The sequence below is a fragment of the Blennius ocellaris genome (genome assembly GCF_963422515.1).
Source record: "Blennius ocellaris genome assembly, contig: SCAFFOLD_55, whole genome shotgun sequence".
NCBI classification, from domain to species: Eukaryota; Metazoa; Chordata; class Actinopteri; order Blenniiformes; family Blenniidae; genus Blennius; species Blennius ocellaris.
In genome coordinates, this window is record NW_027661975.1 from 413,739 (window position 1) to 425,000 (window position 11,262).

At 45.6% G+C, this 11,262-nt stretch overlaps 1 protein-coding gene across 2 annotated transcripts in view; it reads left to right on the top strand.

The window, feature by feature from the left end:
- The first annotated feature begins 2,603 nt into the window (after positions 1–2,603).
- Positions 2,604–11,262, top strand: part of LOC308148474 (centrosomal protein of 95 kDa-like) — a 15,400-nt gene continuing 6,741 nt past the window's right edge. Inside the window, exons 1-14 of one of the 2 annotated variants that reach the window (XM_080521937.1) lie at positions 2,604–2,749; positions 4,213–4,341; positions 4,631–4,738; positions 5,157–5,267; positions 5,409–5,496; positions 6,700–6,818; positions 8,931–9,046; positions 9,707–9,746; positions 9,917–9,984; positions 10,081–10,235; positions 10,348–10,468; positions 10,550–10,634; positions 10,703–10,887; positions 11,060–11,155. In XM_080521937.1, the coding sequence (XP_080378063.1) occupies positions 2,725–2,749; positions 4,213–4,341; positions 4,631–4,738; positions 5,157–5,267; positions 5,409–5,496; positions 6,700–6,818; positions 8,931–9,046; positions 9,707–9,746; positions 9,917–9,984; positions 10,081–10,235; positions 10,348–10,468; positions 10,550–10,634; positions 10,703–10,887; positions 11,060–11,155 (1,446 nt within the window). In that variant the 5' untranslated portion in view covers positions 2,604–2,724. The remainder of the gene's footprint in view (positions 2,750–4,212; positions 4,342–4,630; positions 4,739–5,156; positions 5,268–5,408; positions 5,497–6,699; positions 6,819–8,930; positions 9,047–9,706; positions 9,747–9,916; positions 9,985–10,080; positions 10,236–10,347; positions 10,469–10,549; positions 10,635–10,702; positions 10,888–11,059; positions 11,156–11,262) is intronic. The other variant, XM_080521938.1, reaches the window with a different exon arrangement.

Below are 11,262 nucleotides of genomic sequence, written 5' to 3' on the forward strand. Positions count from 1 at the left end.
CCTGGACCGGCCCTCAACATGGGAACGTTGCTCCTCAAGCACCCTCTGGGTCTGTAGCAGCTGAAGAAGTGTGTCCTTAACTCCAATGTTCCATTGCCCTGCTTCTGATCAATGTTCCTCCAGCTGTTGATACGTTCCCCTGCATCATCCACTTGTCTCGTGGTATCCTCCAGCTTCTGATGGATTTCTGCTGGGAGCTCTTCAATTTGTTTCTGCATATCTTGGCGAATTACAGAGCGAAAGTCTATTTTTCTGCCTTTCCTCACCAGGAGGGTTTCTTAGCCCACATCCACCTTTCTTGGGTTTGTCCCCGCTCATTGTTGCAGCAAAATATAGCAGTTTTAAACAGATTTAGATCTGGAGTCTCGGGGAAATACAAGCTAGCACCAGAGCTCAGATTTGATGCCTCCATACTGTTGTCTGTCACTGGAAGTCCCCACCATTTTAGTACTTTTGAAAGACCAACCTGTAAAACACAATAGTTGTACAGAACATTGAAACATAACATTTAAATTTAGTTTTACATAAATGCACCATTTGTGAAGCGGAAATGAACAAAATTACAAGCAATCACAATTTGAGCAACGTCTATCTTTCCACCTACACAGCACATGAGTGACATGTCGTCACAGGAAATGAATTTTGCACATTTGGCACAGGCCATCATCTCGACATCATCAGATGGCCTGCAGGCCTGCTGCCTCTTCCTCTTCCTTTTTGCCCCAGCAGCCACCTAGAAACAACAACACCATGACTACTTTACTATGATGACAGCTTCTACTTTTTACTGATCATAAGAAACACACAACATGCTCTCATACACTTATACACACAAATGCACACATGTACTCACACACACACTGGTGTACCAGGGGCAGGCCTCTCCTGGAGCTCCCTCACTGTGGCTGCAGTGGCGAGGGCCCTGGCAGGTGCTGCCTTCATTGGATGAGCAGTGTCACAAGCGCCTTCCTCAAATCCTCCAGAAAGATGTGCCTCTTCTACAGCTTTGAAACATTCCTCTCAGGAAAGATCTCAGTCCAGATGGCAAACACATTGTAGGATGACACATCCATCATGTTATAAGAGATGACCAATGGTCAGAGGGCAGTCACTTCCTTGGTGTGTAGGACCCAGTTATTTTGTCAACCCCACCTTTGGCATTGTAATCCAGGATCATGCTTGGTTTCTGGTCCTCTCTTGTGCTGATGTCAGCATTTTTGTGCAGCTTGCTCATGAGCACAACAATTTTTTCCCTTTTTGGGGCAGTAAGACATGAGGACTGTGGTGTCTGGGAGGGCAAACAGGGAGGATTGAGGGGCAAACATGGAAGACTGTTCTTGATTACCAGCAGTTCAGCCTGTTCTTTTGGACAGTTCTGATCATTGTGAGCTTTCTCTTTAGAAGCTCCTCACCCAAGTTGTAGTTTGTGAAAAGAATTGTCACAGGTTATGTTGTGCCCTGTTGAGCTGCTGTGCCATGCCCAGCAGGACCCTTGTCTCCGGGCTCCTCCAACCGGCTCTCCAGTGCAAACCTGCATGTTGGACTCATGGCTGCTCTTTGTGTCACATGCTGCCCAGAGTTTTATTCCTTATTTAGCTCGTGTGTCGTCACACTCTCATTGAGAGAATAGGGAGAAAGAGAGAGTGTGTGTGTGTGTGTGCGCACGTGCGTGTGTGTGTGCGTGCGTGCGTGTGTGTGCGTGCGCGTGCGTGCGTGTGCGTGCGCGTGTGTGTGTGCGTGCGCGTGTGTGTGTGTGTGTGTGTGTGTTGGAGGGGTTGAGGGGTCAGTAGAGCCAGGGGGTGACAGCAGGGTCCTGGTCCAGCTGGTCGTTGACGTAGAGTCTGTCCACAGTGATGACGCCTCGGGATCCTTCAGGATGAGCTTCTTCCTCACAGGAAACAACAAGAGACGTCTAAGATCTTCTGGAACTGGTCGTTACGCTGAAGCTCGTCCCTCGTAGTTCCCTGCGGTTCTTCACCACTTCTTTCTGCTTGAAGGGTTCAAACTTGTTCAAGCGTTTGAACACTTTTCCTAAAGTATTTCATATTTCACTTCAAGAGTGTCTGAATCTTTATTTGCTTTTAAATTGTGAAAAAGAAACTTTGTCGGGCAAATATGTTCCTCTGTATATGTTTGTGTTGGTCTAAGTGGGCACTGACTGGTTTAGTGGTTAATGGATTACCCAGTAACGGATTGCTTGTAACGGTGTAACGTAATTAGGATACAACATTTTTTAACTGTAATCCGTTACAGTACATAAAAAATTGTAATCTCATTACAGGTATATTGGATAAAAACTGAGATTAAAAAACCTGCCTCCGGGGCTCTGCTGCTGGCGGTGTGCCTAGACAATATATAAACCCTAACCCTTACTCCTGGAGTAAGAACGTAGTTAAATAAAGGTTGAATAAACATTGCTTCGTGGAAATAGTTAAAGAAACCTACAAAAAACAAAAGATTGTTTATTCTATGTCGCTGTGACGTGTAGTTTCGTTTCGTTTAGATGTTATTACTGCTTGGTTCCACTGGAAGGCGTTGTGCACCAATAGAAACGCACTTCCGGGGTGAAGTACTGTCCAATCAGAGCAGACATCAGTTTTAAACCGAGGCTCCGAGTTCCTCCAGTGAGCCCGAAAAACCCCCCACAACCCCGACCCCGCCGCTCACACCGGGACCGGGACACTTCGTGCAGGCGCAGCGGGGGGTTGGAGCTCCAGCCGTTTCATGGGAACCCCGGAGGGAGAGCGAGGTGAGGCGGCCGGGAGGCGAGCGACACGTCCCGCTAACTTACGGCTAACGTTAGCCGCCTGCCGCGGAGCGTCCGAGTAGCTTCATTTGACAAAAAGCTTAGATTCAGCGGACGTTTTAACGTTAACGAGCACTGGCGGCGCGAGGCGGAAGCTTCAATGTTACCGAGCACTGGCGGCGCGAGGCGGAAGCTTCAATGTTACCGAGCACTGGCGGCGCGAGGCGGAAGCTTCAATGTTACCGAGCACTGGCGGCGCGAGGCGGAAGCTTCAATGTTACCGAGCACTGGCGGCGCGAGGCGGAAGCTTCAATTCCCGGAAAGTTGCGATAAACGCCATTAAAAGTGAGTCCGACGCGGCGGTGAAGCCTGTTGGCTCTCAGTGACACGAGCGTTACTATTAATAAGGTCCAGTGATAAACCACCCTGGGTCGTCCGCCGCTGGACCCTGGAGCTCCAGGACGCCCGCTGCCGGCCTGGACGGGGGGGGGACCTGGAGCCACTTATGAACGACACACTCTCAAAACAAGGGCAACACTTCATGGAACTACCGAAGAAATAAATCCATTTGTTCAATAGCTAGTTTGTGCTACCCTACCGCTTTATCGTCACTCAGGCTGTACTAAGAAAACACATTACACACGCATAAAACAATCACAAAAGGCTCTATGTTAAATAAGACAAATTATAAATAAACAAATTGGGGTTCTTCTCTGTCTCACCTCAACACTTTATTTTCCTACAATATAAAGTTTGTCTGAATCCACAACATGTGTTTAATTTTAGGGTTGAGATAATCAAGCTTGTAAATTGTTATCTAATATTAATGAAAATAGACAATGGACACGTTAAATTAAGTAACAAGTGAATAAAAACATTGCAACAACATTACAAATGGCTCTGGGATTTGCAGGTGAACGACATAGAAACAATAATTATTCAGAGCCGGTCTAACAGGAGGCAGTCAGTTATTGACATACAGTTGAAAATGTACATTACGGTAATGTATCAAATGCAGACAATCATGTTTCTGACTGACTTGCACAACATCATGTTGAGGGCGGTTAGACGTGCTGCTCTGGTTTCAATAGTAATCTAACTACACCAGTGTCTCTTTCACAGTCACAGGTCAACTTCATTAAAGCCACAAGTGTAACAGCAAATGTTATGGTAGATCTCTCTGAACACAGTTTTAGAGAAACGGAGCTTTTCTTTTCCCCTGGTTCCTCTCCAAAAAGAACGTTTTGATTGAATACTGAAGAGTTTCTAAAAATGTGTAAGACTCTGGGAAATGCCCGTCAACACATTTGAAAGACAGATGGTCACACACTCGCTTGCACACTTCAGAGCAAATTAGGGACACCGCTTAATCTCCAAAACACGTTTTCCAGCTGAGGAGAACTCGAAGGAGTAAAGGGAGTACATGTAAACTGCAATGAGACCTCTGACCTCCACTGTTTCTGCAGATTGTGTTGATGTGGCAAATGACCTACTCAGCAAGTGTCACATCAAGCTGAGGCTAAGGAAACTAGCCGACTGCCATGCAGAGGTTTTCATCTCTTTGTACAAGAACATCTTGGGAGAAGAAGTTCCAGGTAAGAAGAAGTCTGATCTGCTCGATGTAAACACAAATACTTACAAAGCCAATCAAACTGTTGATTTCATGCAGCTCAAGTTTAATTTCTTTCGTACAATGTGCATAAAGGAAGCAATTGACTGATCACTTGTAGTGATTGATCAGAGTCACCATGACTTGGAGCTGCTGTCACGTGGTCAGCAGGTTTCAGTTCAGAACGTCTCCCGACCAAACAGCTCTGCTACTTCAGGGAGGCATTGGACTGATGTGTCAGTAGGTTTGTTTAGTCACCTCTGTGTTTGTTGTAGATTATGTTGCAGAACCCTGCTGTCAAGAAGATGATGTCCACAATGTCCAGTCTGTGATCGATTCACTGTCTTTGGATTACCTCCAGATCAGTCTCTCCCACATTACAGGTACAGGAAAAACACATGCGTTTGTAATTACTGTAATTACTATTTATTGTTATTTCATAGCTACATTTCCCGTTTGCTTTTTCATTTTGTGCTTTTCTGCACAAATGACTTGAATGCATTTTACGTATCTGGGTAAAGCATCGTGAAGAAAACATTCGGGGTAAATGGTATTTACAGTTAAATATTTTTTTGTGTTTGTGGAGCAATAACAGTAATTTACTGATACATATTTGCAGTTACTTTGACTTGGATCGGCTTAACATTGTGACATTGTCTCAAATGAGTCTGTGGAGTTTGCTCAGTAAATGGGAAAGGTTTTTTTACAAAGCAAGCAAACGGCGTGACGGCATCCTTCTATCTACAGTGTTGACACTGGGAAGTGTGCGGCGTTACGCTGAGGACCACTGTGTGTTTGCAGGAGAAAATGTCGTCCGAGGAGACGGAGAGTCCATCAAGAACCTGGTGGAGATCTTTGACGGCCTCCTGGAGTACCTCAATGAGGAGATGAATGGGGAAACCCAACATGGTGGTCGGTAGACATTCTTCTTTGAACAAAGTCATCTGTGGTTGGTGTCCTTGGAGGAGGCATACGTGTCTGTCCTGCTCACAAAGGGCTTTGTGTCCTGGGTTCTCCTCATGTTTCGTCCCTGTGCCAAATTCTTCTTTTCAGTGGAGCTCAACAACAGAGTGAACCGGGGGGCCTCTGGTGGCGACGCCCCCAGGCTGGAGGACCAGACCTCCACGTCCTCCAGTGCAGAGTGAGCGCTCCTCCTCAACATGCAGCACCACACAACACTGCTCTCGATGCACAATCACCACTCAACCTTTGATCAGCCAAGACAGCACATTTTTCCACTTGCATATCTTGTTTTCTTCTCAAGTAATATCAATGCATTGAAGGGAATGTTGGAACGGCTGGAAATGAGATGGTTATTGGTTGTTTTCGTGGTGTTTCTCTGTATAAACACATTTGTTTGTGCACCTTTGCTCAGCAGAGCATCTCGGTGACATTATGCAGGAGATTTGATTGTGTAATTTGTGTTTAATGGTGTATTTTTATACTGACTTTAGATCTTTAGACATTCAATTCAAAAACATTGAAAGGTTGAAATGATTTTCACAAATGTTCGTGAGCAGTATGGACAACGCACTTTACTGTTTGAACTCTTGTACGTCACAGCATACTGTACTCCTACAAACATAAAATGATACATTTCCATGGAAACTTCTCTTAGCAAGACATGCCAGATTGAAGGTCATCCAGAGAGCTGAAGGTCATCGCGGTGGACTTTTTACACTCAGTGCTGGAGGCCAAAAACACTGTCTTTGTGTATGAGATTCATTGACAGCACGATCTATCACAGACTGAAAGTGGGGACAGAAGAAGTGTCATAAAAGCTCTTCTGTTTGAAGCGGAACAATGCTGAGTCGGGCTTTGTTACTTGGACCATCAGTCAGTGCGAGTGGCAATCCGGTTGTACGTCCTGTTGACACAACAGCATACCAGACCACCTCGTAAATACTCAATTGTCAAACAACCCTGCAATATATTGGGTATTGGATATAAAGAGTATTCACATGGCTAAACTGTTGATATTTAACTTTTGAGACACTTGCAACCGGAAAGTCATTTAAATGTGTAAATATTGTTAGTAAAGTGCTGATTGTGAAAGAAAATTACTCTGTTTGACTCATGCTCTGTGGAAAAGACAAACCTCCTTATCTTTTACATGTGTATCACTGGGTAAAAGCCTCTTTACATCCAATAACTTACAATATTGACTTTTAAAAATACTAAATTGTTAGTTGCTGTAGATACTTAATTATCAATAATTAAGTATCTACAGCAACTTTCTGGTCAGAATGAAACGGAAAAGGATCAAAGGAAATGTTGACATTCATCCAGTCCTTTCATTATGTACAATGTAAAGTTGCAGAGGATTTTCTTTGTCATTTGTCAGGTCGACAGGTCACTCCAGTAAACACTCCCTCCATTCCTGTAACATCGAGGAGAAAGGATCTAATGCTGAAGAACTCCAACTGGGAGTTTCTGCTCGTACCTTTATCAGCAAACAAGAAGGTACTGTATGCAAATACTGTTTGTCTGAGCTCCCGCCAGCAGAAAGGTCTTTTCTTGATGCAAAAGTTTGCTTTCTTCTTGGTTTGTTGTTGTTGTTTCTGCATTAGGAGTTTGTTCAGTCTGTTGATTCAGCTTTGGGTTCTCGGGGCCGGACATGAAGGCTAGCCCCAACGTCCGGGGCTAGTAAAAGCTTTGCTCGGGCAACTGAATCACCCCCCCAGCTTGCCCCATCGGGCTCCTGGTTATTTGGTGATATTTTGAAGTTTTTTTTAGCAGAAATGGCTTGATATGGCCAACAGATCGCCGGGCACCGCCATTACGTGATTCTGGCGTGAACGTCCGTGATGTAGGTTGTGAAGACTGCAGCCGCTATTTTCTTCCCAATTCGTGTTCCCCATGCTGGTCAGTGAGGCTGCGTCTTACCTGGAAAACATGCATTCTGATTGGATATTGTCGCGCAATTCCTTGGCAATCTGTCAAGTTGCGTCGTCTTGGAAACTCCTCCTTGTCCATCTTTTTTCATTTTTCACTTCCTCAACATTCAGACTGTCACCGGGACGTATTAAAAAGTCACTTGAATCCAACACGTAAAAACAACTTCAACTAAAAGAACGTAGTTTGGATTATTTTGAGTTTCTCATCCAGAAGTTTCATAAGTTTTTATGGTTCAGAAAAAAGTCGAGTGAGCAGGAAGAGGAGGAGGAACAGGATTTGACTTGTTGATATAATAAAAATACATGACACACATTTACCATGTTATTAAAATACTGGATATGGATAAAAAGTGACTAATACAATAAATAAGGTGTGGCAGTATGGTAGTAGGGTGTGACAGCTCCAAGCTTAATACGGTCACATTTATTTCACACCAACAGCAAAAAGCTTAGAGGTCTCAAATAAACACTAAATGAAAACTAGTTAATTCACCTCTGGCAGTTAATTCACCTCTGGGAGTTAATTCACCTCTGGGTGTTAATTCCCCTCTGGGAGTTAATTCACCTCTGGGAGTTAATTCACCTCTGGGAGTTAATTCACCTCTGGGTGTTAATTCCCCTCTGGGAGTTAATTCACCTCTGGGAGTTAATTCACCTCTGGGTGTTAATTCACCTCTGGGAGTTAATTCACCTCTGGGAGTTAATTCACCTCTGGGAGTTAATTCACCTCTGGGTGTTAATTCACCTCTGGGAGTTAATTCACCTCTGGGCGTTAATTCACCTCTGGGAGTTAATTCCCCTCTGGGAGTTAATTCACCTCTGGGTGTTAATTCACCTCTGGGTGTTAATTCACCTCTGGGAGTTAATTCACCTCTGGGAGTTAATTCACCTCTGGGAGTTAATTCACCTCTGGGAGTTAATTCCCCTCTGGGAGTTAATTCACCTCTGGGAGTTAATTCCCCTCTGGGCGTTAATTCACCTCTGGGAGTTAATTCACCTCTGGGAGTTAATTCCCCTCTGGGCGTTAATTCACCTCTGGGAGTTAATTCCCCTCTGGGAGTTAATTCACCTCTGGGAGTTAATTCACCTCTGGGTGTTAATTCACCTCTGGGAGTTAATTCACCTCTGGGTGTTAATCCACCTCTGGGAGTTAATTCCCCTCTGGGAGTTAATTCACCTCTGGGAGTTAATTCCCCTCTGGGCTTTTTGCTGTGAAGAACAAAGTTAAAATAAATCTTATTGTTCCTTCAGATTGAAGAGCATAAAGAGAATCACCTTCCATGAACGTTTCTTGAGTATTAAAGAAAGTAAAGTGTTGTTATGTAAGAAGTTGTGTTGGTTGAATTCATACATTAGCCAAGCTTCTACATTGATATTAAACTAAATGTGTGCAGAAAAGTAAAAGTAGTCATTGTCAAGCTCGGCCTCTGCTTGGATTGTTGCTGTCCAACTCGTTGTCTCAGAACACAGAAGTTACCAAGCGTGTTGTGTGGCTTCACTACAAACAAAGTGTCACCATGATGAACAATAATGCAGACGGGACTTCTATTGTCCACACGAGACAAAAGAGTCCTCATGTGCTCTGTAGCCTCACAATGTTACGTTGTAAAGATGCTCTGGTGGAGCTGCAGCCTCTCTGGTCCTGATCTGAGAACTGGTTCTTCCTCCACAACCTCAGATGGGAGTTCGTCCTCTGGTGCTGTGGACGCCATAGGAGCTGCCCCCTCCGCCGTGGCTCTGCAGCCCCCCCAGCAGTGCCACGGCCCCCATGTGCTCCCCACCGCCACCAAGCAGGTATGGCGGTCCTGTCCTGTGTTCAGCCGTACAACAGTCACTTGTGGGGCTTGGAACAGGGACAGAGTCAACAGGTGGCCACGTGACGACTTGCTTCCAGTTCAAATGATGCCGAGGGCTGATTTGGTGCAGGAGCTTCATTCTTTTAGGGGCAGTTTACTTCAACAGACCTCAGAAGAAAAGCTTAAGGATATAAAACTCTTGTAATTATCAAGGTTTTTTAGTTTTGCACACACTCAGAATACTTCCCTTTTGGTATTTTCAGTACAACGCAGATGTTGATTCAGCAAAGAAACCAGAAGTTACGGGGCTGATAACCTGCTGTAATTCTCCTTTCAAATAATTTTGACAGTTTTTATAAGACTACTGACAAGAACCTTCATCCTGAACCCATCAATACACCATTCAGATGATTTTCTTTGTTGGTTTGTTGTTATTGTTAAGAACTGGAGTCGGGAAGTTCTTCACCGCCACACTCTGCAAGGCTTCCCCCACTAACAAGTCCTGACATGTGCATGATCTGCTCTTGTACTGCAAAAAGCACTTCCAAGTTTAAAGTCCTGCATATGTAGTTTCACTGGTCCGTTCCCCGACACTGAAGACATGTTCCCTCTGACATGGTGAGCTCACTCTCAACTTGTTCCTCCCTCCTCTGTACAGACGTCTGACTGTGTTGTGACCAATGGACGTCAGTCACCTGGTGAGTCCAACTACTTTTACCTCCAGTGGCAATAAGAAGAACGGGCTTTCATTGCTCAATCACCAAATTGTCTTCATTGAGCCACAATCACAAATTCAGTATCGGCTTTGCTGTTGCAACTGAAGAAAATCCTCTTTTACAGTCCAGTTTGTGTGTAATGCATTTTGCAGCTGAAAGCAAAGAGTCGTCATCCAGCCGGCGGCGAGCAGCAGCAGAGGTGGAGGGGGAGACTTTAGAGGTGACGACCTGTTGGACCACTGTTGGTCTGAAGGCAGGGCTGGACCACATCAAGTCACCCAGGAGGCTCAGTCCCTTTTCTCTGTCTCCATGTCAGCCCACTAATGGAGGTCCAAGGAGGGTTTTATTCCGCACGCAGCCTGATGTGCTGTTCCTCACCCTGCAGGAGGAGGCGGCTTCTCCGCCAGACACCGAAGAGGAAGAGCCCCAGGGAGATCCGGCTCATACAGGAAGACTAGACAAGCAGCCCAGGTTCCATCAGTCTTTCTAACACTTGCCTTGGTGTCAAAGGGACGTTGCAGTGTGCATGATGAAGATGTAGTAAGAGCGTGCTGTGGTGGCTCCTTGTCTTGTGGGATGGCAGGAGGCCACAGGACGGCTCGGAGGAGCCTCTGTCCTACCGCAGGCAGAGGAACCAGCAGGCTGAGGAGGAGCTGCAGCACATCTCCGAGAAACTCTCCCACCGACTAGAAGAACTTGATGAGGTGTGTGTGGCCTGCATGGTCTTCAAGCTGGGTTGTTTCCACACGTCCTTGACTAACAGCGGTCGCTGTCTGTTTGTGTAGCTGCTGAAACGTGTCCTGAGTGAGAGTGCAGAGTCCAGGGAGGTGAAAGAAGACGTCGAGCAGTGGCAGCACAGTCCCCCCCCAGGTACACTTCATTCCCTACTGCAGCCAAAGGAACTGGAAGAAGCTCCAGTCCAACACGAGTTTGTGAAGCGTGTGTCACTGCTCCAGGTTCTGGACCCCCCCACCGTTCTGGCTCCTCGCCTCCACCAGTCCACGTCTCGCTCCAGCAGCGGTGTGAGGATGTCGGAGCTGAGGCCTCCAGTCCAGAGGACGGGGGACAAGGGACCCTTTGTCCTTCTCGTCGCCCCAGGCCAGCACACAGAAACCAGCCCAGGGTATTTACACGCCTTTAATCCTGCTGATGGTTCTGGAAAGATGCACCTTTTACACTCTAGTTTCTACTTTGAATGCTTTATTTCACTCTCTTGTCCTTCAGTCATCTCAATTGTTCACTCAAGCTAATAACAGTTGTATTGGTGTGAAACCTGTTGTCTGGATTTGTGCTAGGATTTGAGGAATGAAGACTTTGAGGAGGAGCTGAAGAGACTGGAAGACAGAGAAAGAGCTGACGTTCATGTGGCGCGGGTCAAAGCTCAGGAAGCTGTAAGTCTTTTCTGTACTGCTGTGTAGAGTGAGTACCAGCATACTTTTTACTTTGAACATGATTCAATCAATTAAAACACAAATCTACATTTGTACAAACACAAAGC